Source organism: Vicugna pacos, chromosome 5 (assembly GCF_048564905.1).
Source record: "Vicugna pacos chromosome 5, VicPac4, whole genome shotgun sequence".
NCBI lineage: Eukaryota > Metazoa > Chordata > Mammalia > Artiodactyla > Camelidae > Vicugna > Vicugna pacos.
The window spans coordinates 57,497,044-57,517,317 of record NC_132991.1 but is presented as its reverse complement, the minus strand read 5'-3'; the positions used below and the strand labels follow the sequence as shown (position 1 = coordinate 57,517,317).

General features: G+C 37.2%; 1 protein-coding gene across 1 annotated transcript in view; it reads right to left on the bottom strand.

Annotated features, from left to right (window-relative positions):
• Window positions 1-931: 931 nt before the first annotated feature.
• Window positions 932-20,274, bottom strand: part of COL3A1 (collagen type III alpha 1 chain) — a 39,263-nt gene continuing 19,920 nt past the window's right edge. The window contains exons 17-51 of the mRNA XM_006209994.4: window positions 19,786-19,830; window positions 19,538-19,636; window positions 19,278-19,331; window positions 19,049-19,156; window positions 18,805-18,858; window positions 18,102-18,200; window positions 17,728-17,781; window positions 17,472-17,570; window positions 17,081-17,134; window positions 16,914-16,967; window positions 16,532-16,585; window positions 15,925-15,978; window positions 15,551-15,595; window positions 14,892-14,990; window positions 14,697-14,804; window positions 14,398-14,451; window positions 12,922-12,975; window positions 12,774-12,827; window positions 12,002-12,055; window positions 10,872-10,979; window positions 10,374-10,427; window positions 10,039-10,092; window positions 9,692-9,853; window positions 9,467-9,574; window positions 8,376-8,483; window positions 7,632-7,685; window positions 7,436-7,543; window positions 6,907-6,960; window positions 6,398-6,505; window positions 6,048-6,101; window positions 5,844-5,951; window positions 4,661-4,955; window positions 3,433-3,620; window positions 2,811-3,053; window positions 932-2,061 (exon numbers count right to left, since the gene is read on the bottom strand). Of these exons, the coding sequence (XP_006210056.1) occupies window positions 1,915-2,061; window positions 2,811-3,053; window positions 3,433-3,620; window positions 4,661-4,955; window positions 5,844-5,951; window positions 6,048-6,101; window positions 6,398-6,505; window positions 6,907-6,960; window positions 7,436-7,543; window positions 7,632-7,685; window positions 8,376-8,483; window positions 9,467-9,574; window positions 9,692-9,853; window positions 10,039-10,092; window positions 10,374-10,427; window positions 10,872-10,979; window positions 12,002-12,055; window positions 12,774-12,827; window positions 12,922-12,975; window positions 14,398-14,451; window positions 14,697-14,804; window positions 14,892-14,990; window positions 15,551-15,595; window positions 15,925-15,978; window positions 16,532-16,585; window positions 16,914-16,967; window positions 17,081-17,134; window positions 17,472-17,570; window positions 17,728-17,781; window positions 18,102-18,200; window positions 18,805-18,858; window positions 19,049-19,156; window positions 19,278-19,331; window positions 19,538-19,636; window positions 19,786-19,830 (3,249 nt within the window). The 3' untranslated portion in view covers window positions 932-1,914. The remainder of the gene's footprint in view (window positions 2,062-2,810; window positions 3,054-3,432; window positions 3,621-4,660; window positions 4,956-5,843; window positions 5,952-6,047; window positions 6,102-6,397; window positions 6,506-6,906; window positions 6,961-7,435; window positions 7,544-7,631; window positions 7,686-8,375; window positions 8,484-9,466; window positions 9,575-9,691; window positions 9,854-10,038; window positions 10,093-10,373; window positions 10,428-10,871; window positions 10,980-12,001; window positions 12,056-12,773; window positions 12,828-12,921; window positions 12,976-14,397; window positions 14,452-14,696; window positions 14,805-14,891; window positions 14,991-15,550; window positions 15,596-15,924; window positions 15,979-16,531; window positions 16,586-16,913; window positions 16,968-17,080; window positions 17,135-17,471; window positions 17,571-17,727; window positions 17,782-18,101; window positions 18,201-18,804; window positions 18,859-19,048; window positions 19,157-19,277; window positions 19,332-19,537; window positions 19,637-19,785; window positions 19,831-20,274) is intronic.

Below are 20,274 nucleotides of genomic sequence, written 5' to 3'. Positions count from 1 at the left end.
TAAAATGGGGAGATTATCTTGAATTATCCAGTTGAGCCCAATGTAATTAAAGAGTCCTTATAAATGAAAAATGAGACAGGAAAGTCATTGTCAGAGTGATGCAGTGTGAGAAAGACTTGACCAAATACTGCTGGCTTTGAATATGTCTAAAACAAAACTCCCAGTAATTTAATTTTTAAAGCACAATGCAAAAAGTCTCTATAGATAGATAGATAGATAGATAGATAGATAGATAGATAGATAGATAGATAGATAGATAATATTTCTGAAAAGATGAATGGGACTGCTAACATTGGTTACCTCTAGCTTGGAGGATAAGCAGATTAAGAGTCTTGACATTTGACTAATGGAATTTTTATTTTTGAAAGCATTATTATTAATGTTAATCATATAGAGTGAGTACATCTCAAACTATAAAGTTAGAAATACAAGATGATACTACTTTCATTTACAGTAACTAGAAGTTTAATAGCTTCACGGTGAAGGAGCTGACCCAAGAGGGCAAAGAGGCAGTGTGTAGAGGTGGTAGAAAAAGCCTAAGTTTGCAATCATTCTTTATATTAATGTCTGTTTTGCCCGTCCCTGCTTACTTCCTTCTAAATTACCAGCAATTTCCTCCCGATTACTCCCACTTTGGGGACCCCCTAATTTACTCTTACTATTTCCAGGGATTGTGTCAAATAGAAGCCCTCTGTTTTCAATATGCCCCCAAGGGGTTCCACTAAATATGGTCTAAAAATTTGCACAGTTCCCTGCTAAGCATTAGCTCTGTTCTGACCATGGATGATATTACCTCATATTCCTCAAGGTCTTTGCATTATTAAGCCAGGGAGTTAGAATCCAATCTGCTGCTTTTCAAGAAAAATCACTAGAGTTTCTGAGTGCAGACATGCATTTTTGAAATCTATGAAAAGTTGACAAAAACCAGGAATGTTTCATTATGATATTTTATTATGGGTGTCTGTAAGAAAAAAAGATCAACAACCACATACAAGCTTACAGAATTTAATTTCAACACATTCTCTGTGCTATTGTGACAAAAGCAGCCCCATAATTTGTTTTTTGTTGTTGTTGACTTTTACAGGATGCAGGGAGAGTCCCCGGCAGTGACCCACCAGGAAATCTTTTTGACAGGAGACATGTACAGATGGTGTGCATTTAGGTTCTGAATGCAAGGCAATGATTCTGACCTAGAGTCTGAAAAGTGAAAGTACATTAGCACCATAACATGTGTCTTTAAAGCCTTGCCAAATATTGGTAATCTTGACCAGCAATGACAAGAAAAAAGAAAAGCACCTTTAAAAGCAGCTGATTTTCAATATTAAAATAATTATGGCTTTTAAAATATTTCTTTCAATTCTTGCACTACACTCTACTCTTTTTTTTTAAACCAATATTTTAGGAAATTAATCAGTGAGATTTAGAACTTCTGGCATTTTATACACAGTTTTTTTCATCTTCTGGGACTTACAGAATTCATCTCTATTTCTGACCAGGTTGAGGTAGTTGAAACAGGGAGGTCTTCTCAAATTTCATGTTTGACTAGTTCAGCAAGAAAAGTTATCTTTTAATGGGAGGCACAGTCATTGCTCTGCAAGTGGGCCAGGATTCAAAGAATGTAACACAGTGTTATTGGAAGAGTGTTGAAGTTTATTTATTATAGCACCATTGAGACATTTTGAAATTGGAATTGGTAAAAAAATAGAACAAAAAGCATTTGAACCGTATTTGATGTAACAGCAAAAACAACAAAAAAAAAAGTATCCTTTTTTGATCAAATTACACTTTTTCCAAAACTTTTGGAAATAAATAACTGGAATTTAGTTGGTCACTTGTACTGGTTGACAAGATTAGAACAAGAGGAACACATATGGAGTGTGAAATTTTTTTCTGGGATTTCAGATAGAGTTTGGTTTATAAAAAGCAAACAGGGCCAATGTCCACACCAAATTCTTGATCAGGACCACCAACATCATAGGGTGCAATATCTACAATAGGTAATCTCACGGCCTTGCGTGTTCGATATTCAAAGACTGTTTTGCCCCATTCCCCAGTGTGTTTCTGTAAAAAAGAGCAAAAAAAAAAAAAATGTGAGTGATCATGACATTACAATTACTTAACACTTTCTCTGATTGATGAAGTTTGGAAAAAAATTTGCTTGAAGGGAGTTACCAATTTGCCATGTTATCTTCCATACATGTAAGACCTGCTCCAGTTCAAAGTTATAATCTTCCCAATTGATTAACTATACTGTCAGCCAAAAGCCTTGTAAGGCTTCAGGGTAAAGCCAGCAGGACGATTACCACAGGACAGTCCACTCTTAGAAACCTTGCTTCCAGTCATTGTTACCAGGTATAGAACCGGTTTACTAAGAAGTGGAATTTGCTTATATTAGCAGTGAATTCTCCTTTTATTCATAAGTGATAATAATAAAGGGCAGATTTAAAGTTAATCTTTAAAATTAAAAGGAAAGAGATTTTAGATTGAGTCCATATAATGGCTATTATATAGTATAGTATATAGAATGGATAGTAACCATCTAGATTATCTGATGAAGTTTATCTCATGGATTTAAATTTCAACTGCTTTTACATCAGCTGCTTTTCACCTGGAGGTTGAGAAGATCTATCCATTTTTGTAGCATTTAACCTTCCCTGGAATGAATCAGTAGATTCAATATAATTCACATAAAATGCCATCTTTTGTTCACCCTCACTATTTGATTTTCTTCTTTTCAAAATAGTTAGTGTGGTTAAATGAGAAATTCTGAGCTCATTACAACCTATGTTTATAAAAATGCTGTTACTTACAGTGCAACCATCCTCCAGAACTGAGTATGTGAATTTGCTGTTTCCTTCAGCCTTGAACTCGCCTTCATTTGACCCCATCAGCCTCAGGGCTTTCTTTACGTTCCCACTGGCATGATCCATGTATGCAATGCTATTTTTGCAGTGATAAGTGATGTTCTGGGAGGCCCGGCTGGAGAGAAGTCGCAGGAATGCCAGCTGGACATCGAGGACATCTTCAGGAAGTTCAGGATTGCCATAGCTAAACTGTGATTGATAGGAAACAAATAAAGCTGATCAAACATTTTAGCAGCAATTATATGCAAGGGATTCATGCAGTACAGTATGGCCTTTGTAATGTAAGTTGTTCATATATTTTACGTATGAATATGTTTTTAATCACATGTATAACATGTGATGTTAGAGTAAAGAAGGTCTTAAAATTGGAAAGAAAGGTGGTTGCATACAAAGAATAATCTGGTTAGCTCCTGAGAGACAAGTTATAAAAATAGTTACCTGAATATATAACATTGTTGCACTTTTTAATTTATTGACTAACTTTGCTTTGTGATGAGCAAATGAGAGGAACAAAGAAGTCAGGAAAGTAGGGATGGCATCCTTAAAAAAATGATATAATCTTTCTTACCTGAAAACCACCATTCATGGATTCTCCAAACCAAACATGTTTCTTCTCAGCACCAGAATCTGTCCACCAGTTCTTACGTGGAACATTCAAAGGACTGGCATTTATGCACGTCTCCCCGGTTTCCATGTTACAGAAAACTTTAATAGCATCCAGCTTGCAACCTTGGTTAGGATCAACCCAATATTCTCCTGAATAGTCACAGAAAAGGACAATGGGAATTGGTTATAAAATCCAGCAATGGGATTTGGACCAAAATGATTTTGTTTACCTTGTCAGGCATTCATAATGTTAACTGCTGGTGTATTTGTATTTTGTGTATTTGTATTTTATAGTGTAGCATAATAGAGGAACTTTTAGACTGAGATTATTGAAGTAAAAGAGAGTTAACAATTAGGAAGCACTGAAGCAAAAAATAGCATCTTGATATTGAACAGTGAAGATACATTAAGCCAAGACATTTTGACTGGTGTATTATATTTAGAGATCTCTCTCTTTTTTTAAAGATGAGTATCTACTTAATGTAGTTTTGCTTAATAATGTAAGCTTTCTCTAACTTAGATTTATGCCAATAGGTCTAAACCTAAAGTCCCCATGATTGATGATTGTCTCCTATTTTCAGTAATTTTCAGAAATTACTCCTAACAGGCAATGTTCCGTGACAAGATATTTGAAAGCTTGAAATAATTTTGCCTTTATAAAAAATTAACCCAATATATGCAAAACCTTATACTATTACAACATTAGTTTTAATTCTGTACAATATGCTGGAATTTTTTGTTTCTTAATTTGAAAAAATTAATAATTAGATTATAAAAATTATGTTTCAATAAATAAATATTACAATAATTAAATTGCACATTATGTCTGCATCAAATTATGTATATCTGAGCTTGAGAACACAGTGATACACATTGTATATCACTCAAATAACTTTGTGATGGTATGCAGAAACATGCCAAAGTCTGACTTGTATTAAAATTTCTACAAAACTCTCTTTACATTTTCCTACACTTGGAATATGTTGAAGTGGCATTACATTTTAAGCACACCTGCAAAATTCATGTCTTCTTACAGTATCAAGGAGTTTCAATTCAACTAACATTCTTTAAGTAGTCTTTCTGCTGTGTGTTTTCTATTCACAGTAAAAATTTCCTCTTGCTTAAATTCTAATACAAGCAGTTCTCTCTGTAATCCTGTTGCTGTGAGTGTGAAAGATTCCCCAACATACCACTCTTGAGTTCAGGATGGCAGAATTTCAGGTCTCTGCAGTTCCGAGCAGGGTTTTTACGGGAACCATCAGGACTAATGAGGCTTTCTATCTGTCCATTGACTGATTTGAGTGAAGTCATGATCTCATCGGTGTTGATTTTGAAATCCATTGGCTCATCTCCATAATATGGGGCAAAACCACCAGCTTTTTCGCCTCCAACGCCAGCAATGGCAGCAGCCCCAGCACCACAACATGGACCAGGAGCACCGGGGGGTCCGGGGGGGCCTGGTTGTCCTGGGTGGCCCGGGGAGCCCTAGGAAAGGTAAGAACATACCTCACTGAGGTGCACTTGTTTGGTCTCCACTGAAAGAATATGTTGCTAGTCCAAGAAAAGGCATTATAAACGATTAATACCTTGTTCTATCATACTTATTTCAGTCAAAATTTATTTGTGGTTGTTTTATGATCAAATGTTAATCAATTCATAATAACTACAATTCAGTATTACAAAATGTATTGTGTTCCACTATGTAAGAGGAAGTGGTGTTAGATGACAAATTTTACTCTATCAATTTTCTTCTGTATAAATGAGGAAAGTTATTTTAATGCTGACATGACAGAGGGGTTGTGATCAGGAAACCTGGATCCTGACCCCAGATTTGTCATTAACTTTGTGTTTTGGGGCTGACCACTTAACTGATTTGTGTTTTAATTGTCACATATGGAACTTGTGAGGATAATTTTTTTTTCTTTTCCATTTACCCAAAGGTGTGGGATAGGAATGTACTAGGAATAATGGTATCAGTAGGAAAACTGGACTCATGGAAGCTGTTTGAGAAGTAGATTGCACTTTATACTTGCAAATTATTATGATTATCATAAATGTGAGCTCTCTCATATGAGATCAGCACTGGCAGAGTTCATTTGGTTAACTGGACTGTATCTTTTTTTTTCCCCCTTTATTCTGATATAACTGTTATCTGATCAAACTATAAGAAAGGTTTTTTCTCCCCATTGTTATAGTGTGATGGAGAAAGACTTCATGTGTTGGAGACTGTCTCAAAGTCATTGTTCATTTCCTAAATTAATTTTGGTAACTGCCTTCTGTTTAACTATCTTAGTTTTAAAATATTGCAAAATGTTTCTGAAAATGTGAAGATTAAAGCAAGTTAAGTACACCGACTGATAAGTGGTGTCTTACCTCAGATCCTCTTTCACCTCTGTTCCCTCGAGGCCCTGGTGGTCCAATGGGGCCTGGGTGTCCACTTGTTCCATCTTTGCCAGGGGGCCCACTGGGTCCGACAGGTCCCTAAGAAACGATCATGATATCATAATGTTGGAATGCTTTCCTGCAGGGTAAACATTTTAAAATGTGGACCTTCCAATATCTTTCTGTGGTACGTACTCTGGGGCCTGCAGGTCCTGGACTACCAACTGCGCCTTGGTGACCAGCGGGACCCTGAAAGGAAAGGAGGGTGAGTGGGAGTGAAGACTTTTAAAAGGCTATGGAAGCTGTACTTTCAAGATCAGATCAAGAAACATGGGGACCATGATGAAATGTGATTTCCTTTTTCTTTAATCTCCCCGTTGTCTCATGCCGACTATTATTTCAGATAAGCCCTCGAATACATTTCTAATCTCTTTAGCATAAACTTTCAGAGATAAACATTTTTCTACTATTGGCCTGTAATATTCTCCTATCTCATCAGTTAATAGACACTAAAGGGGATTTTCTAACAAAAGGGATGCACTTACTGGAGAACCTGGGGCACCTGGATTACCAGGGAATCCTCGATGTCCTTTGATGCCAATAGAACCACGTTCACCCGTTTCACCTTTGTCACCACGTGGGCCTTGGGGACCCTATATACAAACACATTTCAAATTAAGGTCATACACACACACAGAGAGACACATTCGAAACAAAAAAAATATTTATAACAATCAAGTCCATTTTATAACATTCTACAAGCTGGAAACCCCATCAACAGACATTGCATACATGGAATGCTAGATTGTTGTGGTTGTTTTGGTTTTGGACTGAGAATTGTATGACACTCCAATAATTGATATGTACACCCATGGCCCCCAAGGAACTCTTAGGCCCAGAATTGCTTTCTATATCATCAAAGGAAAGTTTAAATTTGGTTCCATAGTTATGTATGTAGTCATCTCCTTTTCCTGAACATGCCAGAAAATAGGATATTTCCTCCATTGTATAATTAGTTTAAAAACGACAAAAAAAAAAAAAAAAAAAGACTTACAGGAGGACCTCTCGCACCAGCAGGACCTGGAGCACCAGAAGGACCAGCAGGGCCCTAAAACAAAAAGAGGCAAATGAACAAACACACAGGGAATTGTTTATTTATTGATATTATTTTATTTGACAGTGAATTCCATTGGGAGGAAATAATGGTGTGCCTGCTATTATGGAAAATTAGTATTATTTTCTCCTCCTAAGTCCTTTCCCTGGTTATAGCTTTACCAGATGTCTAAACAGGGAAGCTGAGGAAATCTTGTTACTTCAGCCTTATATTTACCAAGTGAATATACACTTGGTGTGGTTAATACCATTTTGAATTTTAACGATGAATTCTTCATTGATTACTGCCAGAAACTTCTCATATATCTTTATTACCACAGTTGCCCAAAAGAATGACTAGCATGTAAAACTGTAAAACAAATGACAGTAGATCTTTTGGTTGGCAAATATGACACTCTATCTTTGACCCGCTAAGCTCTCTGTCAACGAAGATAGAGATACAAAGAAAGAAGGTGTTTGTTAGGACTTACAGATTCTCCTCTGTCACCATTCTTTCCAGCAGGACCAACAGGGCCAGGTGGGCCTGGGTGACCAGGAGCACCAGGGGCACCAGGAGAGCCATTTTCACCACGATCACCCTGTGGACAAATTCACAGTTCCAAAATAAGTCTGACCTGCAGCTCCTGTTTTAATTCCACAGACCCACTGTACATGTGTTTGCTGTACCTTGCTACCAGGGGCTCCGTCTCGGCCAGGCAGACCGTCGGATCCGGGGTTTCCCTGATTAAAGAAAAAAAAAGAAAGAAAGAAAAGAAATCAGATTCTTTGGAACCATTCAAACACCATCTAAGCCATGCATTCTCAATGGGAGCAATATCATCCTACAGGGGATAAAAGGTGGTTCTTGGGAGTGAAAAATCTTTGCTATTACAACAGGGGTGGCCCTGCAAAGGGTGATGATGCCCCAGCAGACACACAGTATATCTGTGGTTCTGAAGCTTCTCAGGGGGTGAGAGACAGAGAAATGACTAGGGAAAATAGTCTGAAAAAGGATTCTGGGGGAGAGAGAATAAATAAAAGTTTGACAAATAGTAATTTAAGCTGATAACGGAAATCTACAATTTAAGAAAAGACTAATCACACATAACATGCAGAGCATTTTCACCCAGAAGGAATGTTGCACATTGGGTGCTCCCCACCCTGGACTTTTGTCTTTATTTAGCTAAAGGTCACATTCTTCTTCATTAACGATCATTCATTGGATCCATATTAATTAACATAAACAGTTAAGACTATTCTACATTGTAATAGAAAGAATATCAATAGATATAGATATAGATAGAAGGAGAACTTTAGCATGTGACAATATGTACACTTTTGGACCCAAAGTAAGGCCCAATCTGACCCTTGTTTAAATAAATGATCAAATACTACCGGGCTTAGTGGCTATTTTCTAGGAACCAGTCTTACATCTCGTCCAGGTTCACCAGCTGTGCCAGCCAGACCAGGAAGACCCTGGGGCCCAGGAGGACCACGTTCTCCATTCTGACCACTGGGTCCTGGTTTCCCACTTTCACCCTGTGTTCAAAGGAACAAAATAAATTTGTATTTTTACCTAAGAAATCAATTAATATGATGTGATCAGATGTCTTTCTTTCCCAGGCAAAAACCTTGTTTTATTCAATTTCTATTGAATTTGTTCCTAAAACTATCCCTACCACAGAGGAAAAACTCTGGGGAAGCAAGCTTCTTGTATCTTCCAACTTGCCCGATGATTCTGGATACCAACGGGCTGAGTACATTGATTATCACATTCAGAATACATCCTAATATGAGGTGTGTAAATAGACTTGGCTACTGTAAGAAAAATTCAATGATGAGCCATCATGAAATGATAGGTTTATGGTGCTCATTAGAATTAGGTTACATTGGACATTTGCCTCTATTTAAAAACTACACATTTACTAGATATGCTCATACAAATTGAATACATTTAAATGTTATGTTGTCATTTCACTACAATATTATATGACATTTAGCTTAAAGATAGGTGCTCAAAGTGTCAAAATGTGATCCCTAATAAAACAGAATTTTATTACTCTATTTGCTGAATGGATATTTAAGGTGCTAAGTACCAGGAAGTTGTAGTAATATTAGTGAAAGAAAATCAGGAGTACAAAATGAATTGAGCTGATGGATAACTGGTAAAAATTAAAGGCTTTCATAGATCTATAAGATGTCATTATTTCCCCTTTGAAGACTGACAGTCAGCAAACTGAAGTATGCAGGCAAATTTCCTAACAAAGGTATTTGAGATGGCAAGATAGTTTTCTGTGATATCAATCTATTTGTGTTTATGTTCAAGGCTGGCCTATGATACACGTTGATTTATTTTCTGGAGGCTTTTAATAATACGCATGCTTCCTGAAAATGGGAAAATATCAAGAATTTGCATCTAATTACAGGAAAACGTGTTCGTTACATACTTGCTATGGTTAAGTGACCTCTGAAGACTATCTATCAAAGGAAGCAAGGGACCAGTGAAAGATGGCTGCACTCACCTTGACGCCCTGCGGGCCAGGGCTTCCCCTAGCCCCCGGCATGCCTGGTGGGCCTGCAAGTCCTCGTGCTCCCGTAATTCCTGCAAGTCCGAGTGGGCCTGGGGCTCCCTGTCATGACAGATAATGAAGTCTTAGCTCTTCTTTATGTGACTATGTTTTCCTCTATTGAATTTGGGATTGAGAATAAAAAGTACTGTCAATCAATAGAACAAAGAAACTACTCACCGGAGGGCCCTGGGGGCCGGGTGATCCCTTCTCACCTGGCTGGCCAGCATCACCTTTCGGTCCAGACACCCCAGGGCTGCCCGGAGCACCATTGCTACCAGCTGGACCTGGGGGGCCATCTTTGCCTGGAGGACCGCTGGAGCCTGGGGGGCCTGGGTTACCCTAAAAGAAATGTTTGAAATTTGAGTATTTTATAATGAAAAAGTGAATTTTTCTTCCCTCTTTTACCTGCAAAATAATTTTATATGGGATTTAACACAAAGAAAAGTAGCAATGGGTAAGTTTCTCATCCTCTGCATATGCCCTTTATGGAATATATGGTAAAAAATACTTGAAAAGGTACTTACATTACTACCAGGAGGACCAGGAAGACCACGGCCACCAGGGAAGCCAGCAGCACCCTGTGAAATGATGATATATTTTTGAATTTCAAAAATCAAGTAGAACAAATAATTCACCACTAAAAACAAATATAAAGTCTAAGCAATGTAGTAGGGCCTGCATTCTATTCTGAGATAACTTACAGTTTATGTTTTCTTCTTGCAATTTACATATAACTCACATATGAACGAGTGATTATAATTTTATAATCTCTTATGGACCTAGTGCTTTAAAAGCAATTTTTAAACAGATTGATATTAATTAATGCTCTTAAATAGTAGTTAAGAGGACTGATACTTACAGGACCGCCAGGACTGCCTCGTTCACCTTTGACACCTTGGGGACCAGGGGGACCCTACATGAAATGGAAATGGAAATGGTTTATAAGGATAGCACCAAAATCAAAATTTGGGAGAAGCATTAAGCCTTTGAAAGTCAGTAACTCTACTTATCGTGATAAGCATCTTGCAATATGTATATACATCAAATCGTTATGTTGTACACCTAAAACTTATACAATGTCACATGACAATTATATCTCAATACAATTGGGGAGGGGGGAACTACAACAGAAATGAGAACCTACAGTGAAAAACAAAAACAGCAACTCAACCAGGACATTAAAATAACTTGATGAGGTCATATCTAGATTGTTGGCTCCAAGCTTCAAACTCAGAACTGAATTCCCATGGAAACTGTACTCTTGTCACCATGACTAGCTCTCTCAGTATGAAATATGCAATTATCGATAAACCTAAGTGCTTTGCTTTAGGTGGCTTAGAGAAAGAGAGCTACTTACAGCAGGCCCAGACCCTCCGGGCGGTCCTGCGACTCCAGGAGGGCCCCCTTCACCTTTCTCACCAGGAGCACCTCTTTCTCCTTTAGCACCGGGCTCGCCATTCTGCCCCTACATTCAGAAACAACAACAGCCTGTGAAGTGACATCCTTCACAGTATACTAGGCTTATCACTATTTTTCTTCAGAGAGGAGAATTCTTCAGGTGGAGAGATGCTGAATTAAATTCAGAGAAGAAGATTCTTTGAAACATGACAAAACAAAGTCAATGAAAATATTTCCATGATAAAAGAAAATGACCAAGAAAGTGTTAAGACGTGGGTCATCTCTCCTAAGATTGTGCATTTCAAAGTGAGCACCTGTAAACACATCTGAGAAGGATGGGGCTTAGAGCTAATTTTAATTAGTATCATCTTATAAGAAAGAACTTTAAAAATGTTTGGAGTGCTTTGAAGTCTAGGGTGTCATGTAAGCCTCATTAACCCAGCATAAAGGCAAGCCAGGTGTTCTTATCCCCATGTTTTAAACAGTAAGAATATATGGTAAACTGACTATACTTCAATTTTTAAAAAAATGAGAAAAAAAAAGAAAAAATACATGGACATCATGATATTTACAGTAAAAGGAAAGATAAATTGAAGTAACACTGTTGGCAACTAATATAATTATGGCACTCATGAAAGATTACAAACATTTTGATGTGCTTTAAGGTCTCTTTTGTTGAAAACTACAATCTTAAATTCTCTCTTAGAAAAAAAAATTGCCTTCAAATTATTTAACATTTCACTGGATGACTTTAAAGACAATATATTATAAACACAAGCTAAGGACAGGTCTCTTTGGCTCTCTGCTAGGTAGAATGTGACAGAATAATTACTCTGCAGTAATTCAGGATGTGTTTTGTTAAAAAAAAAATCCCATTATTTCCATGGTACTAAAGTAGAAAGATTTAAAAACAAAACAAAAAGAGTAAGCATATAGATACAGTCAAAAAAAAAAAAGGGTAAACTAACTCTATAGTGAATGAGTGGCTGAGGCAGACTTGAATTCAGACTTGACTTATACTTCTGCTGTTTTTCAGCGGGATAGTGATTCTGGGCTGTATGACATGGAGGTTTAAATGTTCATACTTACAGGAGCACCAGGGAAGCCTGCAGGTCCTGGTGGCCCAAGTTCGCCTCTCTCACCCTGAAGTGAAACACATCCTCATTAGTCACAGTGAAGACATCTTCCATTCTTCCCATTAGGAGCACACATCATCCTCCAGATCATCTCATCATTCCTTTAAGCAGAAAGTGTGCAAATCTAACTAACCCATTCGAACCTCTGAAGACATTTCTATTTCTCAACAAGATGAGAAGTGGACAACACCAGAACCGCTGGTTCCTTCTGCCTCGGAATGTGATATTATTGGCAAGAAAAAATAATTTGAGAATTTTGAAGTGTTTAAAACATTTAACTATATAACTTCTAAAAACGTAAGGGTTTAAAAACATGGTAAAAGGGTTGGGAAATCAATCATTCAGTTAGCTAAACAATTAATTAAAACAATTTACTCTATATCTCTCCTGAATCCACAAATCCTAGAGGCAGAGAATTTTAGACCTAGAAACAGCCTTAGGGAAAGATCCTATAGCTTTAAGAAATATTCATTTACAAATGCATATTACTCATACAATTTTCATATTTTTTCCAGAATTATTTAGGAAAGGTGACATGACTTAAAATGGTCTTTTGTAAATTTTAGATTTAAGATCTTTAACCTTCCCTTGCATGTCATATGACTCCCAAAGACAGTATCCTACCATTGAGACTCAGGCCGCTAGGCAGGATTGCTGAAGAAGGAAGCACAGCTAGCTGCTGCCTGTGTGGGGTTAAATTATGTTGAGATGTCTTTAACACTTACAGGGCCGCCACGAGGACCAGCTATACCCGGAAGTCCAGGGGCACCACTTTCACCCTTAAAAAAGCAAAAAAAAATTAATGCCTGCATCAAAACAAAACAAAACCAACAAAAGACATTTTCTTTTTGTTTCTAAGTAGTGTTGTGTTACCTTATCTCCAGGCTGACCAGCTGGGCCAGGGGGACCAATAGGACCAGTAGGACCCTAAAGAAAATAGAAAAATACTTTTAATTTTGGAGATAAAAAGCATCATTTTCTCTATTAATCAAAGAGCATATATACAGACATATTTTCAACTAATAAACAAGATAATATGATTTCTCTGATAGCTTGAATGATATGCTCTTTACTCAGAGTGTAAATACTGCAGTTCAGTAAACATAAGATTCTATGGGGATGAGTCTAAAGGACTACATAATTCAGTGGGTATTTATTGATTCATTTTTTCTTTCTATTGCAGAAGATAAATAAGATGTGATGTAAGATCTTACACTAATATCTTTTAAAATTAAAGTGCATTGCCTTATTCAACTGCATGATAATTCAAAATATTTTATTTAACTACTAAAAGCATTGTTACACATATTAACGTTTTTAAACGGACATTTGCGAATGTTAAAATTTTACTTATATTACATAAATAAAATATTAGGTGTTTTTTGAAAATTGGATGATGGCTTACCCATGTTGTCTGTCAAAAGTGATGTCTTTATGAATTTGTTTAATGCAGCTACAGTGTAAATAATATCTATCTAATGACTTAGTTACCAAGTTTATTTTCTATAGTCATATCTTGGTGCTTGCTAATGTGAATAGAATTGATTGTAATGGGTTAAAAAAAACCAATCTCTTGTTTTGAAGTAGTTATATAGATTTATAAGAGTTTGCCAAGAAATATACAGGGAAATTTTGTGCATCCTTCTCCTAGCCTCCTTCAGTGTTACATCTTACACACCTATGGTATAGTATCAAAACCAAGAAACTGACACTGGTACAATCCATAGAGCTTATTCAGGTCTCACCAGCTATACAGGCACTCATTTGTGTGTGTGTGTGTGTGTGTGTGTGTGTGTGTGTGTGTGTATGTAGCTCTATGCAGTGTTATTATGTGTAGCCTTGCATGATCACCACCACAATCAAGACATTCAAATGTACAATCACCATAAGACTCTCTCCTGTCACCTCTTTATAGTTACACCCACTCCCCCTCCCCTATTCCTAACTTTCGGCAACCACAGAGATGTTCTCCTGCTCCTTTGTATTGCTAAGTAGTATTCCATGGCATGAATGTACCCCAGAATTTCAATGCTTTTTTGAAACCAAAAAGTTCCTTCAAGAGCAGTTATTGATTATCTTGGATTTTAGTGACTCACTATGACTTTAGATTGTAATCTTTATCATACTTTTGAGACTTTTTTCATTCTCAGGTCATTGTTTAACTAGTAGGTAGTGATAGATATAAATCAAGAATTTTAACAATCAAGTCATTTGGATCTTCTTAATGCCCGGAAGGTGGCAAAGTATGGTCTAATTTATCATGAGGAGTTTTTGGAAAAAATAGAAGTTGAGGTGCAGGACTATTCCATACACAGATAAAGTCTGTTTCTCCCCAATCTGAGTACTCACCCTTGGACCATCTTTCCCTGGAGCACCATCAGCACCTGAACTGCCAGGTTCACCCTGTCAAATCAAAGCCAATGTCATCAGATTAGAAGCATCCTCAAGGAAAATATGCCAACTCTCAAGATCTGCTGTAACGTATAGTAGGTGTTCTGATTAATAGTTGCTCTAGGAATCCATCTCAAACTTCCCTTACTTTAAAATGATAATATTAATTTTGAAAATAGATTATTTTCCAGCAATGTTGCTTTCCTTAATCTACAAAGTCTGTTTTATTACATAATTAGCAGAAAGTAAGTTTGTACCTTGTCACCCTTTGGACCAGGGCCCCCAGGACCCCCTCTTTCTCCAGGCATCCCTTGCAGACCAGGTGTGCCAGCAGAACCAGGTGGCCCAGGGGGACCAGCAGCTCCCTGAAATTAAAGGAAAAGTAGTAAATCACAAGAAAGAAACAAAATGCGTTTTGTAAGATCTATGTAAATTGAATTATGTGGAGTTACCTTTCCTCCTTCAGGACCAGGGGGGCCAACTCCACCTCTAGGTCCTGCGGGTCCTACAGCTCCAGTCGGTCCACGTTCACCAGGGGCACCGGCATCACCCTGTCATTGAAAAATGTAATATCCCGGTTAGACAACCCAATGCTAAAAACAACAAAAACATCCTAAATTGCTTTGATTTGATATAAACAGTGAGGTTCTCAACTTATATTGTTGAACAATTTGTAAGTTTTTATAGTTTTAAAAGACATTTGCCAACTGAGTGAGAAATGGAAACTTTTAAAAAAGTTAGTCTAAAGAAGGGAACTTTGGATACCACTCTGAGGCGCTAGCTTTGAAACTATTACAATTATTTTATTCACAAGGGCAAAAATTTGAAGTTCTTCTACCAAAACGGCTTTCCAAAGCACTAGAAAGGTTTCTCTTTTGAAATTTCAAGCCCATTGTTGATTCTACAGTGTTTGTCAGAAAATTTAATTTCCAGGTAAAGCAAATTTAACATATTGGCAATGTCTTGAATCACCCTAATTGTATCCACCAAACATTTGCAATGCTGCACTTCTTAAAAAAGGAATATTTTGGTTTGATACAGTAAAAATGTGTCACCAATCTATTGCTCTATAACTCACTGGAGAAATTAGAAAGTAAGCTGAAATATTTACCTTGCCTCCGGGAACTCCAGGTGAACCAGCTTCACCCTTTGGACCCTAGGGATGGGCATTACACGATTAGGCCTCTGTCAGAAGCTATGTTACGTCAGTTTAAGCAAATACACACTTGACTTATTTGCATATTGTACAATTTGTCATATCTTGAGCTATGTGCTCTTTCTTCAGTTCCTTTTATTTTACAGAAAAATTCAAACTTTCCATGTAATAGTTTTGATTGAATAATTTTTCTTTGTTTTGTTAATGACTACTTCAAACTAAATGTTAAAACTCAGATTCCATAGCATGAGAAAATGCAACAGTCAGTAGTTTAGAAATGATTACTATTTATTTGGATTTCTGAGTTTTGAAAACAGCATGCGACTTACTGGTTCACCAGGTTTTCCATTCTCTCCTGGAGGACCACTGGTTCCAGGCAAGCCCTACAAAAAAGCATATTTGTATTGTATAATCCCTTCAAACATTGCTTATAGAAAAGCTTCTCTTACATAAGTATGTTTCTGAAATATACAAAATATGGTTTTAGCAGTCTTTTCCAGGTGTTAAAAATTTGCAGCTCTCAAAATTCAATGACAGAGATGTGATAATCATATCTTGTAAACCCATGCTCAAACTTATGTTCTAGTCTTTCTGCTGCTGTGTATAAAAATGAATTGATGAGTATGGTGAGATGAATTTAGCTATATAAATTTAAAGTACAATGAAAATAAGTATAAACATATAGAATTATGTGAGCTTATTTTTTTTTTAAATTATGAATGCACTCTTCCTGGAATAGATGTGGAAATTATGCCTGTCTATTAACATTGCTTATTATTTTATTTCCAGTTAGAAGACAGATTCAACATATTTCAAGCTTAAGATAAATTGTAGGCCAAAAAAAATTGAACTTTCAATAACTCAACAAATACAGCTATTAAAGGAAAGTACCGGTAAAAGTAGGTGCCCAATGAAATTTAAATAAGAAGCTCTTACTTGTAATCCTTGTTGACCAGGGGGTCCTGTGTCTCCTTTGTCACCACCTGGTCCCTAGGTAGAAAAATATGAGATGCTTCGTTATAAAATATCCTTTCATATTTGATCCACACAGTTTTCATTCCAACAGGCCAGTTGCTTAATTTAAAAATTAACAGTGTGAAGGAGGGCAAAGTCTGGACTGTAGAATTGACGCAAGGGAGACACGTACCACATAAACTGAATTCCCATGTCAGTATTTAGCTAGCTAACTGAGCACACAAACTTCATAATTGCTTCGGTGAACTACAGTGATATAGTGTCAGAGACTGTTTAATTCCCAAAGTCTTCCCTTGCCCCACTCCCATCCACTTCCCTCTCCAATTTACATGAGTAAACTTACAGTGGGTCCTGGGGGACCTTGAGGTCCGGTTTCGCCATTCTTTCCAGGAGGACCCTAAAAAAAAAAAAAGTTAGGGAAGCAGAGATAAAGACAATAGAGAGTAGTCATAAGGTTGAACATAAATGCCTCTCATAGAAGGCTGGGAACGAGTGGATGAAAGTACACACCTGAGGGCCAGGACCTCCGGGGCCGCCTCGTTCTCCATTCTTTCCAGGAGCACCCTAAAGAAGCAGCCAGTATTAACTTAAGTCTCCAAAGGCGATCATTCATTATATTGTTCCCCCATGTTTTTGATCTGCCTCTTCCACACACACATGTATATCCTCAATCAAAAACTACTTTCTTGAACTAGGTTTCCATAAATGTTGGAAACCTAGTTCCAACAATCTTGGCCCCGAACTCCATAAAAGTGCTTTAGTTCCCTAAAGGTGGTATTTGATTTTCATTTACAGTTCTGTGCTTTGAAGTGGAGATCAATTTTTGACCATCTGTACTCCCCTATGGAAAGTAAAGGCCTTCTGTCAAATACATATTGAAGAAATGAATGAAGGAACTCACATCATTTCCTTTAGGACCAGGGAAACCCATGACACCAGGCTGACCTCGGGGACCAGGTGGGCCTGGGGGACCTGATCGGCCACTTTCTCCTTGACTTCCCTAATGAGAAAAAAATTATATTAATAGAGGTTTGATAAAAATCTGATCAAAATATACAATAAACATCAAAGCTATACAAAATACATTAAAGCTAATCCAAACTGTGCATTTCATTATTCCCTGGGCTTATAAAGTGAGATGTTAAAAACATACTTACAGGAGGCCCTGGTTTCCCATCACTGCCTGGTCCTCCAGGGCTTCCGGGCATACCCTAAATTGAAAACTTCAGTCAGTCAGCCGATTTTCAAATGATAATTAAAAAAAAAAAATCTATTTGTAAAAAGTTGAGATTTCCACTTATATGTAGCCTCGTATTTGCAGAACCTTTTCTTCTGTCTATAAAGTATCTTAATCAAGTGTTCCATTTTCTGTTCTTCACTCTATGCTAGCTTAAGTTTTCTTAAAGGAATTTTGTTTTGTTGTTTTGAGACTACAAAAGGTATAGTCTGATTTAAATTGTTTTCAAATGTTCTTCATTTGCTTTTCTTCTTAGTAAATGACAGTGTCAATCAAACAAGTGTTTCTCTTTACCCTCAATCCTGGACCTCCAGGGATGCCATCTCGGCCAGGTTCTCCAGCAACTCCTCTGGGCCCTGCAGGGCCTGGACCACCACGCTCCCCAGGGGCACCCTACATGGTGAAAAACCAACATGTATTCAAAACAGCCTTTGCTGACCTAGATGTTGACAGTATTTAGGTTGCAATTAGAGAACTTCTTTTGGTCCTTTAAACAGAGGTGGGGTGTTGCTGACAAATTCAGTACAAATCACTGTTACCTATCAGCTTGGGCTGTCATATTTGGAAATATTTTAAGGCAACTTTGATAAACATCACATACTTAAAAAAGCAATATTTGGTGGACTTAGAAATATATTTTGGTGTATATAAAACCAAGTATCTTTGATGTTATAAAATCAGATTTGCATTGTACTTTAGAGCTTTTGAAGAACTTTCAGGCATTTTAGTTTAACTTACTCTTGCAATGATACTGAGATAAATAATTCCCAATTGACAGGTAAAGAATTTTCATTGAGGTTAGGTGACTTTAGTTACAAAGCTAGGAGCAGGGGCTGGAATCATTGTTTTACATTGGGAGTTATTAATGCTTTTTTTTTTTTTTAACTCCAACAGGTTTCATTCAGATATTTAGATTTTAATTAATGGGAAACTATATAGAAGAATATACCTATGTATAGCACTAGCATTTATAAAAATAGAAACTAAAGTTATTTACTTTTTCTCCTGGAAGGCCATTTGCTCCAGCAGGTCCTCGGAACCCAGGCGCACCCTGGAAATAGTGAAAAGCAAATATTTCAGTCCAAAGCATTAAAACTTTTTCATAATTCTCCCATTGCAAAATGCTTCAAAATAATATTTGAGATTGAGTACTACTCAAATTAAGAAAAAAACATGGTTGCCTCACCCTGAAGGTGAGGTTCTATTATTGTTTTCCTTACAGATGTCCAGGGGTAACGCACCCTTTCTCCTGCAGCTCCTGGAAGCCCGTTTGCACCAGGTTCTCCAGGTGAACCATCTTTGCCGTCTTCACCCTTAGGTCCTGGAATACCTGGAGAACCAGCTTCCCCCTATGAGAGGATCCCAATATAGAAATAATGATTGAATTTCATGGCAAAGTTTTTGCCTGTTTAATTCCAGATTATGTTACACAGTTCTAAGAAATAACCAGATCTGTTAGGCAATACTTACACGTTCACCTCGTGGTCCTGGCTCTCCTTTGGCCCCATTCTTACCAGGTTCACCCTAAATGAAACATAACCTTGGCTTAAAAAACAGAGAAAATAGACTAACATCTAAAATCATCACCAGTCACACCTGATTCAATTATAAAACCAGAGTGAAATCAATATAAATTCAATGGAACAAGAACAAAGAGCCTGCTAGTTATATTTTTATTTGGAGACTTAAGCTGCTCCTTTTAGATGATAAAGGAAAAATGGGCCACTTACTGCAGCACCTCGCTGCCCGGGAGCACCATTGGTACCAGAGGGTCCTGGAGGACCGCGGGCTCCCATCAGTCCAGGAGCTCCAGGAATGCCAGCGGGACCCTAAAACAACGATCCAAGAACCTTAACATTAGCCAAGCTTGAACTTCCTTTTCTGAACAGCTACCTTAAGTGTATTGTCATGCAAAATGCAAAGGAAGCCAATAATGTGTATGTGGTTGAGATGAGAATGAACAGTGGGGGCATCTTACCATTTCACCTTTGCCACCAGGACTACCACTACTCCCAGGAGGGCCCTAGAGGGGAACAAGAGCATGTTATTAATAATGCAAATAGTGCATGTATGTTTGAAGTTCTTTATAGAACTGTAAAATCAATTTACTAATGAGTGTTGTGCTTTATATAGAGATAAGGTGATTCCTCCAACTATAGCTCAACACATAAAATGTAGCAAAAAATTATCATTATCTGGATAAATTAAAGATATAATGCACTTTGTCAAAATTATTAAATAAATACATAAGGAGAAGAGGTTTTGTTCCTTCTCTGAATTTTTCTAATTGGTAATAGTTTGGGGGCACATTCTTCAGAGTATCAGAGAACTATCCATCTTCTACTTCATTCTGTGTCATATGAACATAAAATTCATAAATTCTAGAAGAGTACAAACCTCAAAAACTACCAATTTCAGTACTAATCAAATCAATATTAATTCAATATTAATTGCAGTAGAATCTTGA